Source organism: Melanaphis sacchari, unplaced genomic scaffold, assembly GCF_002803265.2.
Source record: "Melanaphis sacchari strain LSU unplaced genomic scaffold, SCAv2.0 Contig395_pilon_pilon, whole genome shotgun sequence".
Taxonomy (NCBI): Eukaryota; Metazoa; Arthropoda; class Insecta; order Hemiptera; family Aphididae; genus Melanaphis; species Melanaphis sacchari.
The window spans coordinates 115,692-137,274 of NW_020271251.1; the positions used below are offsets into that span (position 1 = coordinate 115,692).

The following is a 21,583-nucleotide window of genomic DNA, read 5'->3' on the forward strand; positions in this document are numbered from 1 at the left end:
CGATACAGAGTGTGTATGTGTGTGTGTGTGTGTGCGCGCGATATAATATACGTTTGGACGTAGGCCAAATTCCCTATATGTATATATATAGATACACAGTGATGGGGTGCAGAGTGTGGTGTCGTCCCTAAGGCGGAAACGAGTCGAAAGGGCGCGTCGACTGTGGTGGAGGGACCGGTCGACGACGGGGGATAGGACCGCATTTGGCGTACGGCGGTGATAGTAAGGAAGGAAGAGAGGATCCCATTATACGAAATTAAACATTCTCCGCGGCCAAAGGGGTCTTTATCACGATGTATATAGAAAGTACCGGCGAACGTGGGAATAGTGGCGCGGGGATGCGCTTACGTACGATCAGACGGACAGTCCGCGGTGTAGCAGGGGTAGAATACGTCAACCTACGCAATCGGAATGGACGAGATAAGTACATGCCAGTGGATTGTATCGTAATAAATGAAGCGCGAAATAATATAAACGCCTCGGCGGGCGATGTTGTGTAAGTGGTTATTTTTGGTGCGACGATGGTGGTGGCGGAGCGACCTGTCGACCGGCGATAACGCGTTTTCTCGACAGCCACTGCTGACACCAATGCAGCCCTCTCTCAGAGATTGAATTAGAAAATAAAAAATAGATTTACAAATAAATCAAAAATACTACATGTATATAAAAATATAAAATTATTACATGCTATATTACGTGTGTTTAAGTCTACGTCTGTGGCGCAATTTCGTATAGTCGTAAGTCCAGCGCTGGTGATATTTTATATAATAATAAAAATTATAAATACATCTTGTGTAACAAAAAACAGTTTTTGAATTGTAATCCTTGGACTATATTTCGTTTATTTTTAGATTACAGACAAAAAAAAATTTGTTTTGTATTTTTTATGCACAATATTTGCTTTTGGTGTATAATATACGTAATTATTAAATGTTTTGAATTGTTTTCGTTTTATTCGCTAAATAATAATGTTTATCATCATCATTATTCGAATATTATAATGTGAGTAAAAAGCACTTGATATAGCTGGAATTTTACAAATTTCTCGATTATCGCGATATTTATCATAAAAGTTCTGAAACATTAAGAACGATGATATGTAAAACACTTTATATCAGTAAAGCAATAACAGAACGATATGATAATAATTATTAATAGACATTGTAATAATTGTTTTATAAATATAACGTGTATAATCCAACTATAATAGAAGTCTTCTAGATAAATTAAAAAAAAAACATCAACAATATTAATTCTTAGGCTGACCACTGATGATGATAAATGGATAATATATTGAATAGAAATTAAACTACCTGATATCGCAAACTAATAAATCGTGTCATTTTTTTTTAATTATTATTATTATTCTGATCATTGCACACACTTGATATACTTTATACTTTTGAATTAAAATATGATCATTTTTGACGAAAAACATAACCGTTAATCAACAGCAACCATATACAATACTGATTATTATTATTCTACATACACCGAATTAATATCTCTAGCTGAAATTATACATTTAAATCATTCGTTATCCCTTTCATGAAACGTCAAATCAGGACGACACTATATATAATAATATAATTATATATAAATACTTTAAGCGTGATTGAATTTCCCCTATATGTTTGAATATGTATAAATAGTGTATCTTGAAAATTTTACACATTTAAATGTGTTGTAATATAAACATACCTGCGTGATGGTTCATCAGAATACGGTTGACGTTTTAACAACTTAAAATGGGAAATTTTTGTATCCGTGTGGCGAATCTTACCGTCGTCGTCAGGTGCTACGAGTGCGCATTTACCCGGGTTAAGCTCATTGTCTGTGCACCATGCCGTGACGACAGACCCGTCGGTGGTGTTGACGTGTAGATAGGTGGGTGGGTGGGTGGGTTGAAGTGGGAAACGGACCGACAGTTAAACCTGCCGCAAGTAGTAATTTGGCTGCTCGATCGGCTGGAAAGTTAATTGTTTTCGAGCGACGTGGCTCCGCCTTTTCAGCGGCCGCCGAAACTTAACGGGCGTCGTAAATCTTTTATTAGGTCCCGGGGCTCTGCGAGGAAAAACTTTACCACCGGCAAACCGACAGTGGCAGCGGCGGCAGTGAATGTGGTCCGTGAGTGTGTGTGACGGTGGTGGCAATGGTAAGTTTGGGTGGCTGGGATACACGAGAGTTTACCCGAATCAGAGCAAAAGTTTTGTGCACACAATATTGCCGGTGGTTTTTTCGCCGATTTTTTTCCCTTTTCTTTTGTCAAAAGCGTGGAACTCGAAAATCGTCTCTCGCCACAAGGTTGTACGCAACCACTCGAGTGTGTTTATTGTATAATACGTATGTATGTTATACATATGACTCGAGACGAAAAGGAAAAACTGTTTACCGCTACACCATATATGTTTTTAATATATATATATATATATATTTTATATATATTTATATAAAAGTGTGTGGGTATAATATATGATACACTTCGACGAGTAAACTAACGTGAGTTTATAGTTGTTACTAACGACGTGAGTTGTGCTTTTTTCCTAAAATGGTAGTTTAATTTGACGGTGAACCAGATATTTTAATTTATCCCATTAAAGGTCACACTATTAATGTTTAATCATCTAAATGTTTGATTCTGAGTTCGAAACCATAATTAAATATTTTTTATTTAGTTATAGTGTAGAAAATATAATTATTAGACATTTAAAATAATGCCTGTATAAGATAAGAGTATTCTTTACAATATGGTAATATTACACGTATTGGTTATTACTAGTAACTTATAATAATAAAGGCAGTCGGTAATCGATCGTTGGTCATTATTTATATATCGTTGTTATACATCAGTGGTTCTCAACCTTTTTATGCTCACAGCGCATTTCTTAATACCATACAGTTATGAAAATAATAAGAAGCAAACAAAAAAAAGCATTTTTATTTTTATATTTATTTTTTACTAATAATATATTATATAGTTAAAAATTAATACCTAAAACACTATACGCATGTACCACGGTCGCGATAAACCTACAGCCACTTCACGGCATACTCGTGTACCGCAGAACACCAGTTGAAAACAGTTATACATACATCGAGCTATTACTTCGAAATTTGAGTATAACACTATTAACACTATAACGACGATGTGCCGTTTGTATGTTTACTTGGTGATTTATTATCATATGCCGCCGCCATGACAATTACTGACTGAACAGTAAACATCTAACACTTAAAACCTCATATTATGTCCACTGTTTGACTGAAAAAACGAGTTTAAATTAGTCACATTTCAAATATTCTCATATACAAGTAATGTACTGATGTAGAAAAATAAATAATCTTTGTCGTTAGACAATTTTCCTTAACTCAATTTGAGCGTACCAGATCCATCTGATTTTAATGGATGATCGATAATAATTCATTTTGACCTGTACAGATTGTAATGATTGTATATGTATATGATTAATTTGTGTTTGCAACTATAGTATTTCCCTATAAAGATAAGGTTTAATATTTAACTTATCCTTCTTTTTAATTCAACATCGATTGTCTTACATGGTAACTTAAAGATCATTAACTCGATTAATACGTATAAATGCTTATCCTTTAGGTTAAATGCCTTATCTAGAATCTTGAACTTAATTATTGCTAATATAACGTATAAATGAAAAACATTTACTTTTATAAATTTTCAGTTAATTTTTAAATAAATGTTATGATAACAGTCTACTGTTATGAACAATTCTAACCTAAACCTGTTTTTTGTATAAAATGCATTAATTTTTTTTTCGAAATTTCAAAAATTTCGAATTCTTCCGTCTACATATGTCTATATATGTTTTATATACTTGGTATTAGCAAACACGCACCAGCAGTTATAGCAGAATCATTATTTCGTATACGTGCCATTAGCAAAAACTGTCCGGTAATCGAACCTAATGCTAGTTCTGACCATAATAATAATTACTGTAGCTGCTGGATAATGATTATAGTTAGTTTGTGTGCGCAATGTGGTGTTTGGTGGCCGACAAAAGAGAGATACTCATTAAAGATCACAAGCGTCCATCAACGTTGATGAGCTCAAACATTGTTTGTTAGTTTTACTCAGCAAATAGATCACTTGTGGGTTTGTGTTAGAGTTGTGAAAGTTTTGAAGTTCAAAACGGACTAAGTAAACGATACGAAAATACCTGAAATGATAATATGACATGTCTAGTTCACATAACTGATGTGTCTGAGCATATATTAATATACTTCTATGTCCAATTGTGATCTTGAATTGAATAAAATATAATTAATATTTGTCAATGTGAAAAATCGGTTTTCTAGTCATTATCTTTTACAATTCTCAAAAATTAATTAATCAACGATAATTATTTTACGTGCCTACCTGCAACACGAATATTACACACTTCTGTTCAATCTCTATGTATGTATTGTCTATTTCCAGATCGACTGTTCGTGTTCAATATTTTTAATCACTATTTATACTACTGATATTCATTCCAAAACCATGCGTATTTTGCTTGCTAACCGCAAAAGCCGATTCTCGTAATAAAATTCGAAGAAATTTTATATTATAGAGAAATATTATATAACACATTTATCCAAGTATAAAAAAGTAACACGTATGCGTTACAACAACCGTCTGTTTTTAGAGATGGAAAAAAGTTACATGAATGATTTTAAAACAGTTATTGTTCAATCGTTTTATATAAAAAGTAATAAAAATAATACGACAGAGATAGATTTCAATCGTTGGATTTACTACTCTTGTGGTGTTATCTACATTAGGATCTCTCACCCGTCTTTATTTGTAATCGGTTTATAATACGTTTTGTGTCTTATGAACAGGAAGTCTATATTAATCGATTGCTATCAGATTCGGTACATAGATAGACTGCTGACTTCAGGTTTTATGGTACTACTTGCAACGAAAACGTACAGATACCACGAGCTTAAAAATATATTATCTACACTTTGGAAATTAATTGAATTCTATGAAAAAATACTCGTTCCGTAATATAGTTGTGCGCATCTGCCAGGCAGGTACGTCGTGTATATGTGTGTGTGTGTGTATCAAATGAACTTAGTTACCGAGGATATTGATTGGTGTCGTTGGGTGGGAGATGGGTAAAAGTAATTTTCACAAAACTCTACACGTAGGTAATCGTGTAATATTAGTACTCCAAAAAAATGTAAAAGAATATTAGGTAAAAAAGACGACATTGGCGATGAATCATTATTGCTTCTACTTTTTACACGTTGCTATATAAACGATTTTCCTTCTTAATCATGTACGCAGGCTCTCAAATAGCTATGCTGCAGCGGTGCGAGCGATTGGAAACAGCTAAGGTTAAATGTGCACGGAGACTCACGATAAAAACGCATTGCCACAATTTTCCGTTAGCCGTATAAAGAGCTAAGGGTGGTGGCTGCGGTGGCATACAACACACCGTAATAACGGCCATACCCGCTACCCCGATTTGACGTTCAGTGTAGGTTGCGACAAATTGCCGGGCGTTTAAAACTTTTTAATAACCCTTTTTATTTTTATTTTCGCTTTGTTTTTATAAAAACCCACAACGTACGCCCACCCCTGTATATATACATTGCGCCGGATCTGCCAGGACAAACAACAAATGGACCGCAATTATTGCGGACGGAAACGTTTCCGGACTAATGATCTTTTCATTCCTGTTCGTACAAACTACCACCGCTACGATGACGATGGTGATGGTTTTGATAGCGGTGGTGGCGATGACGACGAGATGACTATGAAGATGATGATGATAATGATGATGATGATGATGGTAGTGTGTGTGTGATGTGAGCGTGTAAACACGATATAAAGAAAACACATATACCGTTCACGTGTAGCAACCCTTTCCACCCCAAACCATCATCGATGGATGCTACTCATCCGAGGAATGTTATTGTTGTTAACCGACCCCGTCGTCATATGACTTTTCCCTTTTATCCAAACGCGCGTGCGCACTTATGAAACATATTATTAATGCATGAAGACAGAAAAAAAATTTGTTTTCCTTCAAAGGTTCTTCACAGAGCTGCATAGCCAGTGAGCTGTGTGTAATCGAGCACCGACTTCCGGTCGACGTAAGAGGATCCTTATAGTTTTTTTTTCTTTCTTAAGCTTGGTATAACGAAATAAGAAGAAAAACCTCCACCACCTTTGTATTTTTTCTCACTCCACCGTCGGTTGTTGTCGTTAATAATGGTTTTGGATTAAGCAATCCTCTTACCAACAATATTGACAACTATACGTAAAAAAAAAAAATGAATTAAATGTATTTGAAGTAATTGAATATAATTTATTCCGTCGAACGGGATGACAAAGTGACAAATAGGTTATAGCGTGTATACATTTACTTTTGTTTCTATTTATATGTGTGTAAAATGTGTTATCTCTTAATAAAAATCTATCGATTCTTTTTCACGCTTTTGTTTATTAAACATGTTTGTTGCGTTTAGCCGTTAAAAAATATGGCTCTAGATTTATCTATAACGATTTTCACAGTAATCCTTAACTAAACATACCTATATCTTGTAAACAAAATGCTTGCAAAAAATTGTAAATTTCTATTTAAAAAAAAAAAGTACTTATGTCTGCTTTTTTTATACCCATCGATATTATTCGTCTATATATCTATTTTTAAATCAAGGACGAGAGGGTATATATTTTATACTATAATGTTTTTTGTAATACCCTTTACCAGAACACTATTTTTGTTGTTATGCCTGCCAACGTCATAACACTAAATACATTTACTGATTAAGTCTTTTTTTTTCTTTAAAAGTCCATTTTTACCCTTATCTCGTGTAGACATTTTTTTTTTTTTTATAATGGTTTTATAATATGTTAAAGGCACTTTAACTATATACATACAATAAAATGTGTACATAGATATCTCACGCGAACATGTTCAACGAACTGTCTAATCTATAAATACGAGTATATTAATAGTTAATGTTTTAAAAAGTGTTAGCGTGTAACATAAATGTATATATATGAATAATATAAACGTTCAGTGATGAGGTGACGTTTTAAAAAAAAAAAAACTTTTACTTCTCTACGTATACCGTTAGCATATTTTATAAAAAAATATACTTTTGATCCCAACCGTTTATTTGCTTTACTATTTACGCGTATATCATTTGTTGTAAATCAACATTATTGCGGTGATGACGATTTCACTTAAATCATATAATTTTATTTTGTTTTAACGCATACAGCGTATAGGTACGTACATATATTTGTAATTTGCATATTTAATTCACCGTCGAATGAAGACGGGTATATTCACCGATGTTCACGAAAATCAACTAATTGCGTATCGTATGGCTGTGATTTTAATCATTCACAAATCAACCTAACCCATATAAATTCATGGAATCCATCGTAAACGAAACCTCATTGTCTATGTAGTATTATATCTTACTATTCTGTGTTCTGCTTTGTGATATTAATTATCAACAGCTCTTATTGGTGACAAGGTTCGCGGAATACTTCTGTCGAGGTACGCGAATGAAAATAATTGCGTATAGTCTGTCTGAACTGAATTTATTTCGTCGTAACTGTCACACTTTTTTTGTACCTAACCTAACCTTATCACACAGCATGCTGCTCCTCGAGTATCCTTTCTTAGTCGACACCGATACATAAAATCTAGAATACGAATACGTGTTCTGGCACGCATAATAGTGCTTATAAATATAACAAATAATAAATAAATTGTACTGTAATTATTTACTAATTATGTAAATTTTTCTTTTTCTAGCGGAGAACCATCACCACCACGGCGTTGGTTCAGGTTGCCGATACCCGTTATGGTTAACCGAACACCACACCTGGCACTCATTGAACCACGGTCACACTTACCACTTCTCGCCGAGAAACGGCACATTGCGGAAGAGCATCCCGGGGGCAGGATCCGACCACGACATCCGCGCCACGTGTTACAAGGTAATCAACGTTACCGATAACAAGGCGCTGATCATCACACACTACACTATTGGGTGGTAAGTACATCGTAGCTCTTAAAGAATGTTTTTTGTGTTTTATAGCACATTTACGTATACACATGCATTTTTATTTTTTTTTTTTTAATCATAACCAAAACCATACAACGTTAAAAGGGGTCGGAAAATCTCAACTACGAATTTCCCTCTCGAGTTAAATATAATGTTGTGTTATGACTGTTATGAGTGTTTGGAGTTGGTTTTATAACATATATAATATATATATATATATATATGTATATACTTTTTATTTTATTTTCAACGATTCAACCTCTAAACGAACATGTAGTATATATACACATATACAAGTATATGTGTGTATTTATATGTGAATAAGTATGTTTGTACACACATTCTTACGAAAAACACTCTCGAGTACATTCATCCGTGTCGGCGTGGTTCGTATAAGTAATCAACTCCGTCTTTATTTTTTTCCAATTCTTATTCTCCTGTACGGTCATAAAGTAAAAAGAAAGGTAAAAGGGTATTCAAAGCTTGGCAAATTAAAACCAACGTTTTTATTTCCTTCTTTTTTTATTATTATTTCTATCAAAGTCTACATCATAAGTAGAATTTCACTCGAGGGAGGATTATTAATGAATAGTGACTACGTGATAAAAAAAAAAAAAGCAAGTGAAATATTGTAGTGTTGTGAAGTTTAAATTTCACAAATGCGGGAATGTTCGTTATTTTCTAATGGTTGGCGTCAATATAATTAACGATCGAATATAAACGCAGATATATTATCTATATATACACGTCCTGCCCCGACTATGTGCCGCCAGGCTATATGTGGCTTATACACGTATCCACAGTAAAGGCATTATCATGCACATCAAATAATAAGACCGTATATAATGTTCTAGCTAGTGTTCGTTTACACGGTATACAAATCAAAATGATGACCGAACGTGTTTATGGTTTGCCTAGTTATTGAACTAGAACAATGTCCAAACTTAATAAACATTTATATCGGTTAAAAGTTAACATTGCAGATAATGTTGTACGTATTCCTTATTATTGTAACTAATCTCAAAACTGTAAAAAGCTACTCTTGTACCTATGTATTTTTTTAAAGCACAATACTTCAGAACACAGTAAATCATCGATATAAAAATAATAATATATATGATGGTATTTATTACTATTAAGTTACTCCAATATTATTTAACCGTCAACAATGTATGTCAATACCATTCTTTAAAATAATTCCTCCAACAAACACGTTAACTTAAATTGCTCTAAATACGTCAATGTTTCAAAAATGCCTAATATTTATGTTGTTGTTTTATATTTAATGTTTAGTTCCTTATAAATTTCAATAACTAATTTTAACAATTTATTAAATAATTTTTGATTGTCATTTATTTTAGTATAGTTGATTTAATTATATATTTTATTTTTCAGTCAAAGCGGATATGCATGTATGGGGTTTTATCGTCGTGACAGCCAAGTTGTTGAGGTCCAAGAAAGTGGTACGTATATGCAACTTAAGTGTCACACATAACTAGCAGCCAAACATAAATGTATGCTGAAAACTTCACCAAAAGTTTCCAAAACAAGCGTACACCTTAGTAGTTTTAATGGAAACCGACAGGTGTCAGACCAATATTATGATAAAATAGGCTGACAAACTCACGAACGAAATTAAAATGTTTTACGTCAAATTTGGACTGTGAAATTGTCACAACAAAATCGTAATGCTAACTTACGTTACGAAAGTTTGTTATCCATCGAAATGAATAGTGTGCATTTCGCAAACTTTTCATATAGGCGTTGATATTGTAAGACATAGAAACTTATTTTTCCCATTCTCCTGAGAGAAACGACTACGATGAAAATTAAGAGTTGTTTGAAGCTATCTAATTCATGAACCTACGAATTTAAAGTATTGAAAAATACGCATAACCGTATTAAAATAAATGTATTTGATTATCTAGTTTTCTTGTGAGATTCCCAAATAACCAATACGCGTAGTTCGAATAATACAATACATGACATAAATAAGTATATAACTGCAAATATGTATTTAATTAAAATTATTCTACATTTTATTAATATTAAAAGTTTTCATTTGTGAAGATTAATAAGGGTATAAATCGTTTAATAATCGAATTTCTTTACATGAAACAAATTAAATTCCGTGAACTGCAGGCTGTAGACTTACAGGTATTCGTATTATCTTTGTTTTTCTTTGACATTTATCATAACTAAAAATAATATTATAGTTAGGTATTTGCGTAAACAAAAAATAAAACAAATTTACAAGTTCTGTGAATTTGAAACTATTCTAAAACTAAAAATAAGCTTATAATGTTATTTTTTAATGTCAACATTTTTATCGGTAAAATAATATTAAGGTTTTTTTTTATTTTTAATATGTCACAGAAAAATGAAAATATCTCTTTCGTAAGCGAAGAAGGGTGAACATATTTAATATAAAATCCTAAAATGTCTATGGTAACGTGTCGGATTTGCTGAGATAGGACCAAAATGAAAAATATTGTGCCACTGCCAAGTAACCGCCTCCGAGGAGGAAATACCGAGACGGCTCATATATATTCATATGCGCAAAGTGCGAAGTGTCTGACATAACGTTTTCTAAGCGATTTCACTGGGTGGACATAAATATATTTCGATATGGTGTACTACGCGAAGGGCTGAAACGTGCATGTTTTCAAATTTGTATCCCTCACATTTGGGCGTTAACGACTACACACACTTGGCCGTTAGTTGAACCATGACGACGGGGTGATTGTTCCCCTATATAGTCATATTATATTTTCAGCAATATATTATATTATTATATTATTGCTATTATATTTTATTTTTACCAACTGACCGTTCGACTCGACCGTTTTCCACTCAGCCTCAACCAATACTGATAACGTACCGGAAATTCGTCAGCGGAATATATCTCATCTCGTGCACTTGCACACTACCAACCACCCCCTTCCATATCCCAAAACATAAAGATGGTGTAGTCGTTACGTGTTTGAACTACGTCTACTCAATCGCAGCTTTATGATATTACCGTGTATTTCGAACACCTTTTCATAACAAACTTCCTCTGTTTAGAGGAACATTTCCGCTAGACCGCAGTTTACCGTAATGGTCTTATTATCTGGGTAGGCCATTCGTCTTACGCTATCCGGAATGAGTATAGTCTATCGTAATTTCCTTTACGCTTATTTCTTGTCGTGTTATTCGCATCTAAATTTTAGATATATAAAACGTATATTGTATAATACTTAAGCATCAGCATAATATTGCAAGCGGTTATTATTGATGCAACGTATTAGGCGTTAAATTTGTACTTCTTTCGTTTACTTTAAAATGTCGTGCGATTAACTCAATTCAACAAATAATTTTAATTCATTGCTGGCTACTTGGGTGGCTCAAACTAACAAATAAAACGACTAAAAATTAGATACAATAACATTAATCGTATTTGCTACTGAAATTTACCGTACCGTATCATTAATGCGACTAAACGTTATAATTCTGTAATCACACGGACTGTTCCTCCGAGACAAACCGAACCACCTTCAAACGTATAAATATGTATGGCTTGATATATTATGTCAAAAACGATTTTATTAAACACCATTCTGTTTCGGCATCAAATGGAAACTTGATCTTATGGCTTGTATTGCGTTTGTAATTTGTATACACATGACATTATAATATGATCAAATTTACGATTATACTATTCTTTTTGCCATATGTGAACAATAACCTGATTTCAACGATAACAGCGAAATATTTAATATTTACAAATAATATTCACGAAACAGAAAGCCGAAATGCAATCACATCAGTTATATTCATATTTCACATAATATCCCATTTAATTACAATAGACCCCCAACCCCGTGGGAAAATATTATACAAACAATACGTCTGAATTAATCATAATATTTTTCTTTAAATATTTCATTTTAAATTAATAACTAAATAATAATAATACAATAATAACAGTTATGCTCTTTTTATTAATTTATTTTTCAGTAATTTAAAATTAAAGAAAAATACATTGAATAGAAATATTTCATATTTGATTACGCATTTTTTTTTTTTTTGTAAGTGTGTAAAACTTGCTATTTATTATTTACTACAAAAAAAATTTAACTTTTATTAATTAAACCTTTTTCAAATTATGCACCTGTAAGCTCACAGCATTTTAAATGTTATTTTCTCATAAAGAATACATACCATTTAAATGTGTACTTACTTAAAAAAAAAAAATTAGCAATTGGCCACGTTCTCGTTGTTTTTATTAATTTCATTTTAAAAACGTAATTTAAAGTTTTATCATTGTGTATGATGTTCTCTTGATATCACTTATCTTTTAGAAAGAAATATATAAACAAAATTTCTTGTACATTTCGTATTCTCTAAATTTATACTCACTGATAAAACGATGTTTTTTAATAGCGCGATGCTGCAGTTGAAAATAATAAATAAACAAATGTTTCATTTTATTTACATTTTTTACGCGTTATTCTAAATCATTTCTAAGATAACAGAGAAAAGTGATGAATAATGGCAATAATATTATTTGCATATCAATGAACATAATATACCAACATCTTCGTTATTGGTCCTTTATTATTGTCAACTTACACTAGTAATAGGTACTATCACTGAAATGTTTAAAGGTTAAATAAAAAGTTATATTCGTGTGTAAAATATAAAAGTGGGAGTGGTTATCCGGTATTTATGCATTGCCATTTAAGGACAAATCGTTAAAAAATATATATTATAATTTATAATGCATAAAATTATAATACACATTCTCGCATAATACTAAATATTAAACATACATCGTTTAATAACACAATAACGTAAAACATACATTTTATTTATGTTAAGCATTTATAATTTAAACGTAGGTTAAAAAATAAAAACCAAAAGGTTTTTAGATACAAAAGTTATAAAACGCTTTCAAATTTAATGAAAAACATTACGAATAATAATTATTATAATTCTGTTCGAGATCGTTTTCGATTAAAACGAAATAACCGTCCAAATGTATACTTCAGGACTAAAAACGTGACCATTGGGTTTCGTAGGCAATCAAATGGTTTGACAGTTCTATTTGGCTCTTTAAAAATTTACAGTGATCGACATTTATTTATAATCCTTATCAGAAAAGTAGGTACAATGCAAACGAATTCCTGTTATTTAAGAACATTCAGAATTTAATCGGTCAGTAAAAGTTTGATGACAAGAATAAAATGAAAAAATCATTATTTCACTCTGCAATGCTAATCCGTATTTCAAAGTGTTTATAATGTTGACGTCCATTTCATTTCGTTTCATTTTATTTTTTCACAACGTTTGTTAAAATACGATGTAAATTTGTTTTATTTATTCATTTGTTTGTTTTTTTCATTTTGTTTAATTTGTTTTATTTTCTTTATTTTTTGTACAGAAAACCCGATGGAGAACGCAGATGACGCTTGTCGGCCAGACAACTTCCACTCGCAGCAGTTGACGTACAGCACGTTAGTGCGTAAGTACCAGTGTCTTTTTCTTTTCCATTTTATTTTTTTGCCACTCCCTACCCCCCTCCAAAATCATCGTGTCGCCTCTGGGTCGTCCGCGGCGTTGTGGCCGTCGTCTCTATCATCTGGCAAGGCCGCCCGAACGTCACGTCGTCACATCTCGTTACCGCCAACACTCTAAGAAGTCTGGACTCTAATAGCCCGCGAGACCCAGTGACGCGATGGAAAATTGTCGTCTTACGATGAACCAATGACGGCGGCGGCGTCTCGTCGCCGTCCGTAAATTGGTACTATATATATTAGTCTTATATAAGACGCATATACTCACCCCTCATCCCCCACCATACGTGCACCGCCTTTTCCGGCCATTCGCGGTTTCCGCCGGCAAGATCATTTATTTTATTTATACTAGGCATTTATACCGCGCACATGTATAATATGATATTATATAACACATAAGTGTGTGTGTGTGTGTGTGTGTGTGTGTGTGTGTGTGTGTGTGTGTGTGTGGAAATAAGGAGAATGGAAAAAAATTCGACCGAGAGAAGACGAGAAATCCCCGAACCATTAATCTTCATATTTACGTAAAAGTTTATACCGCGAGATTCCATTGCGTTCAATCACTTTATGATTGAAAAAGTTTCATGTTTTTATTTTTCAACGGCTAATTTTTCACTTTTTCCTCTTTTTTTTTTTTATTATAACTATTATTACTTTCGGAGACGAAATTGCCCCCCGAAAAATACCGCCTACGCCGCCCTTTTTGTCAGTCTCTTCTGCACCCTCGCACCGTTGGTATCCAACGTTTTTTTCAATAAATTTAAAATTTTCCCTAAAACATTTATTATTATACAACTATATTATTACACATAACAGTAGGGCGTTTTCCATTCTGTCCTTAAATTTATGAACATATATAATCACTTTTTCCCTTTGTATATTTATTATCAACTATCGCGTTCTGTTTGTGCATCATGAAAATATATTATGATTCTAAAGTAATTGAATCATCAATAAATTTTACTGTACAAATCCGAGGTTATATTTTTAGATCTTTTTATGGTTTTACGTGGTTTACCAGATACGTATATTTCTGTATTCTACTGTATTTATTCCAAGATAATTGAAAAAAAAAATGTCAAAACTGTACAGTAGATTATAGATATATGCGTTATACGTACTATTACTAACAATGATTTATAGTTAAAGTTTATGAACAAAAACATATAATTATTATTAGTATTTTTTTTTTTTTTTAATTATAACAAACATCACAGATATTTATAATATCTATAGTACTCAGTTTACACAAATATTCAGTATGGATACAGGATACCTGATTTATATTTTATATTTCCTTACTTTATGTCATAAGGAACGGCGTTAAATTACCAAATAGCATTGTGGTTGAAACATGATCGTTAGCACTATGATAATATATAACACGGAAGTGACGATACTGAACGCCGCCGTGGTTGTGGGAAAATGAGTGATATGTTTACGAGGTAATCTTAAACACTGAAATGGCTTAAAATATAATAACGTATGGGAAATAATTTCAATTTTACCCCAAATCCCCTTCGACAAAAATGTTACGAATAAAATTGTTCGCCGACTCTGAAAATGACATACGCCCAAAGTTTTTGCAGCAACAAATTCATCCTGCGTGGCCTATAAAACAATTTAACAAAAGGTATAATGGAAAACACATTAAGTACCACTTTCGGGAGCTACCATTTGTACATATATATATAATATTATGTGTATTATATAATTATTTAGTGTACAGCACAATGTGTTTATATCGTTTTCTAATTTAACGTTGACCACTATTCCAAAACACACTGTAGCCGGGCTCCTCCGAAATAGAAAGACTACGCACAAATACAATTGTATTTTAATTAAAATTGGAGTTAATTTTCACGGAACATGTATATGAATATATACATTACTATATCCTCGTAAAATGCAATTTTCTTACTGTTCCATAGGTCGTGCCATAGATTTTTGTTTCATATACGACCGGTTTTAATTTTGTAATACTACACAATATATAGTAATCCCGCTCCAATTTTCGATGCTGCGTGATTATTTTAACAATGTTCTCGGAACAATAGAACGCACGTGTTACATAATTCCGCTCAAAACCGCAGCAGGGATTCGTAATATTAAATATTTCGGTGGAAAATATTGCATCAAAAATAATTTTGATGTTTCGTCTTATTATGGGCGTGTTAAATGACATAATTAATCATTATTATTATTATTATTTTTTTGTTACTTTGTGTATTATTAAAACGTTATATTAAACAAAAGATTCAAACAAATTGACTTCAATTTATTTTTTAATAAAACTGCTTCGTATTGTTGTTATTTTTTACGTCTGACAAGTAACTGACGATAGCTTTAAAATATAGTGAATCATGAAAGCTGCTGCCAATGAATCAAATATAAACCTGCATGGGGTGAATACCAACATTTGTTGGTACTTTATGTAAAAAAAATAAATAATAATAACTATCTATATCAATAATCTCATAATTACATATTTTCGAAAAAAACAAATGATCCTTGTTTATAAAATGAATTTATTCCCGTGTTGTTCTTTGGCCGTATATGTAATTATCTAGATAAAACGTTTAATTTTACCTCAAATAAATTGATCATCGTGTAAAAAAAAATCTTCCATATTAATATCCTTTTATTATTTTTTACATTTTATTTTTAATTGGTTTTATGAAACGAAAATTGTTGTAAAACAACGAACTACGAGTTTACAATTTATAAACTATAGCAAAACAAAAATAAATAAATAAAAAAATATACTCCACTTAATAACTTGGAATATAAAATCGTTAAAACGGACGTTCAAAACTTCTTTAGTGTCATCGGAAGTCGCGATGGCCCTGGGTAAAACGAATTTAGAATTTTTCACCGAGAAAACGATGACTGTCGTGCCGCCCCGGACGTATATAATAAGTGTCTGATATGGTAATACGGCCGTATAAAGAATATTATATATACAATGTACGGATAAATGACGGTTTCTGTCTCTTCCTCCTCCCCCCTATTACTCGTATTCTTCGTCGCCCCGAACTTCTAGTCCATTTGTTGTTTTTATAATACTCAGTATACAATCAAGAAAACAGCGATTTAAAACCGACGTTGTGTTGCTAGACGACCAAGATGACGGTTCCTCCCCAATCGGCGGTGACTTATATATTATATATACATATTATACATCAACATAATATAAATAATTTATAAGGGTTCGGAATGTGTGTGTGTGTGTGTGTGTGTGTGTACAGTATATCGTCAAAACGGCACAGTCAATAAAAACAGTAGACTCATTAAAACTTTTCAATAATAATATTATTATTATTATCTATCTCCACTTGGTGTGTCGGCCACAAACAGCCCAATGGATTATATTATGGTCGTCTTGTGCAATAACACACGCAGTCTGTTCCAAAGTTTTCGTCATTCCGGAACATTACGCTCGGCCGCAAATCTCTCCTCTCCTTCCATCCTTATATATATTATATAATACACTTATATCGTGGTTATTGTCTGCTTACACACTTACGTGCGTGACAAAGTGAAGAGAGAAGAACACCACCACACGTGATCTACGAAGGCATATTTAAATTATTATTATGGTCGTCGCGTTCTGTTACCGTAATAATCTACTGACATGCACGCCAGTAATTACGTCGTACACGATATCACTATATTTATCGCGAATTTAATATTATAGACTATCAGTAATACACAGTTTTCTTTGCAGCTCCTTCGCCCCAAGGTCGCGAGTGCCCGTTCCTTGGTCGTTACGAGATCAGCGGCGGACTGAACGCCGAAGACGTGGGCAAAGCGCTGGCCGCCAGCCGGCCCGGAAGCGAAAACAACCAAGACAAACCATCGATCCCGTGTAACCCACCCGGCAAGCAATACCTGACCATCGGATGCAATTCGCTAGACACCATGGAATTCCAGTCCGAGTGCGGTACCAAAACCGTAGCCGGTAAGCGAACAACCAGAAGTCGAACCGTATATTTTGCGACGATATTGCAATGAATCAATGCTACTATTATGTGTTTAAATTGAGTCCGTAAAGATAAAATGTCATAACTACCTATATAGTCAGTGACGAATTTTTAATATTTTGTTATATTTCCAAAAATAATAAGATAAGTATATAATTGAAATTTCCATATTATTATTTTCAATATCTACATTATGATAAAATTTTCAAATATTTCAACTCTTTTTAAAATATATACAGGTATGCCAAATTTTCAATTTTTTTTTTGTATTTTTCTATAATTGTTTATAAAAAATATTTTCTAGGTAAAAAGTACCTTTATTTATTATTATTTTTAATATTTTTTAACTTATTGAATCTTTATATTTATTATTATTTATTACAATTAAAAGAAGGAAGTCAACTCGAATAACATAAGAATATCGGTCGGACTCAACTCCGATGACCCAAAAAGAGTATTTGCGGAACTCGATTCAATGTTATCCATATTTTGCCCAAGTAATCGACCGTGCTTATCGCATTCGATCTTTGGACCCACTCCGGTCTCACTTTTTCACTACTCCATCACAGTCCACAACAAATTAACAAATTTGCCTACCGTGCGTGCACATTATAATAACACTTATATAGGGCGAAATTCTTGTGTTCAGTTATGTAGAAGTAGTATAGACCGAGATGTCATAATATATCTATTGATTTCAGTAGGTAATCCTGCATTTATATTATTTATTATTATTCACGTTGGACTCGTGTGTCCTGGCTTATTTAGGATTTTGAAAACGAAATAGGGATGGGATTATTATATTATTGTAACCTGAATATATGTATAACCTTACCCCCGATCCACCTTAAAACTACGTAACCACTCGTACGATGAATACGCACGTACCTCTTATATACTCATATTAAACATACATACATATGTGCGTATGTACTTTATACTTACACTTACACGAATCCGATTGTTGCCGTGTTTCGTGTCGCGTGCATAAAATATACGAATATATAATATATATTTGTACGTATACATTTTTTAACGCACTAAACTGCTGCACGTCTTGGTTTTTTTATTTCACAGCGTACACGTGTTACGGACACTGGAAGAACGAAATTACCGGCATCAACTACGTGATATCCACGCCACAGGGACGATCGGCTACGAATTCTAGAAGATACTGTTTTATCATGTCGCAAGTGAACGGAATGGCTCAGCAAACGTTACACATCGCCTCTGTGATGGAATCGTGCCATCCGCACCCATTGGGTCGGCTTCACTGGGCGTTTAATATAACGCACCAAGGTATGATGATTTCGTGATCTCCCGTGTTTTTTCGTTTCGAGAAATTCTGATTTTATTTTAATGAAACACAAATTCAATGTCATTATATCGGGTGGTGAAGGGGGCAATAATTTGAAGACGTTAGTGATTTTATTTTTTTTTTTGTAACTTCATTAAAAATCAACGATTTCTAAAGTTAAAATATTATATTCTAAAATCATCAAATCATATTATACGTATTTAAGTTGTAACTACAAAGACTTAATATTGATATTAATTGTACTGCATGTGATTATTATTGCTTATATTTTTTTTTTTTGTTTGGTACTGTGTATAACAATTTTCGAAGTGAAAATACGTAGACTACATTGCGTCCATACAATTTTGATTATATATAATATCAACTATGTCGATTTATAATTTAATATTGTGGTACATGATTTATCCACTAACGTCGCGTTCCGGAGACGAACGTCATTCGGACTTCAAAACCCCCAAAACAAAATTTTGATTACATAAAATTATTATAATATTTTGGGAACTAATGGATGTTAATGGCAAAACTAAAAACGATCTAGAACGGTAATAACAAAAATATTGTTGAAGTGTTGAAGTGGACGTTGTGTGAATGAATTATTATTATACCTTTATACGTCGGAAACGTATAGTAACGGTTGGTCAAGAGTACGTGTGCGTGTATTTAAGGGGGGGAGGAGATTTGTATACGAGAGTAAACAAAAAAAAAATCGGTCCGGAGATTTGAAAGCAAAACAATCGACGACCAGAAACGTCGAGTGGTGGTGGTGACGTTTGTCGGATTTAAGTGGACACGTTATTTGTTATGTGTGCGTTCTAGTCCGTTTAAATAGCATATATTTCCGGCCGACCGGAATCGGTTTTAATTAATATTATTTGTGACATTTTACGATTATACACAATAGGTGCTTACAGAACAATAATTTTTTTTTATGTTTAGGTCTGTGCAGTTCCGAGTCAAACAGCGCTATCATAACCGGCATACCAGTCCTAGTCCTAATTGCAGCTCTGCTGGCCACCATAGTCAATTGCCGGTGATCATCGTCGTCGTCAGCAGTCGCGTCGGCCGGCCGGCCGCTAGACATTTAGAGGAGGCTCGAGCCAATATTAAAAAAAAACCAAGACCACTTTGCTAAAAAAAATTTAAAAAATATATTAATAATCGGGCGGTCCCCCGTGTATACATATTATTATTATTATTATTATTATTATCATATAGGTGTTAGGGATCGCTTTTATTTATTTAATTGTTTACATTTTTTTTTTTTTATTATTAAACCGACTATATTGTGATTGTATTTTTAAACTATTATTATTGATATTATTATTTTGATGTTACCCCTTAAGCCAATCTTCTATTTATCTCTCTTTCTCTGTGTTTTTTTTTATATTATTATTTCATTATCTATCTTTATTATGTTATGTTATTATTATTATTATTATTATTATTATTATACTTGTAAATTTGTTTTTTAATCGATGGTGCAGAGTCGTTTGCGTTAGTTTCGATATGTTTATATATTAATACCGTAAGCAAATCCGCGTATGTTTGCTAGGAATAATTATAATATTATTATAATATACACCATGATGGTTATATTAAAAATTATTTTTATTTTTCAAAAATTGTAAATATTGAAAATTGTAAAAAAATTTATTATTATTATTATTATTATTATTATCGAATTTTAATACGAGAACAAATTCCGTGTCCGTGTAATTCGACTCACATATTATACCACACACGCCTGCTTACCAATTTATCTTTTTTATTATACTATATTAAGATTTTAATTTTAGCGCTAAATGTGTACAAAATTAATTCTATGTATTCGTGCAGGTCCTATATGTTCTTTTTTTTCTTTAGACTTAATTATTCTTACCATTTTAACGAAATATTATTGTATACGTACAATACAAAAAGAAGATGCTTTATATATATATATATAACTTTATATGTATATATATTGTACATGTTCCATGTGATAAAATGTGGTAGGGACATATCATGATTGTCCTGATTCACTTTTCTTCGTCACCCGCAGCTGATAATTTTTATTTTTATTCTACCGAGCGAGTCGCACGCTGCGAGCTTTGATCGTCTAGAACAAAATTGGACCGATACAGTGATTAACTTATATTATCATTTGTTTACATTTTATTATTATTATTTGTATTTGGGAACATTCGACTCGCTCCGTATGATAATTATTTTTAAATGTTCGTTATTATTGCCTATATTTAAAGAAAAAATGTTATATATAAATAATAATAAAATAAAAAAAAAAAAATAATAAAAGTACACGACTATCTTAATGTGTATAGCTTTATTTTTTATTAAATAAATTATTGTTCATTTTATTAATTTTAAATATTATAATGTTAGTAAATATATTATTATTTTTTTTTTTTTTTTTTTGTTCGGTAATTTAAATTGATGTATAAAAAAAAAACTCTAAAGGGCCAAATAAAAATGGTGTCATATTATGTGAAAATTATTATTATGATACCTATAATAATATTTACCTCTACGTCCTATAATGGTAATCATTATAACATTTTCACGTTTATCTATCTCTATTCTATATATATATATATACAATAACCTAACTGTTTGTCGATTTGCATTACTTACTGCTTGGGTTTTTTTGATTTTTTTCACCCGCAGATATG

General features: G+C 32.3%; 1 protein-coding gene across 1 annotated transcript in view; it reads left to right on the top strand.

Annotated features, from left to right (window-relative positions):
- Positions 1-20,088, top strand: part of LOC112597226 — a 127,823-nt gene extending 107,735 nt beyond the window's left edge. The window contains exons 8-13 of the mRNA XM_025343190.1: positions 7,803-8,043; positions 9,451-9,518; positions 13,481-13,561; positions 17,341-17,574; positions 18,674-18,895; positions 19,851-20,088. Of these exons, the coding sequence (XP_025198975.1) occupies positions 7,803-8,043; positions 9,451-9,518; positions 13,481-13,561; positions 17,341-17,574; positions 18,674-18,895; positions 19,851-19,948 (944 nt within the window). The 3' untranslated portion in view covers positions 19,949-20,088. The remainder of the gene's footprint in view (positions 1-7,802; positions 8,044-9,450; positions 9,519-13,480; positions 13,562-17,340; positions 17,575-18,673; positions 18,896-19,850) is intronic.
- Positions 20,089-21,583: the final 1,495 nt, after the last annotated feature.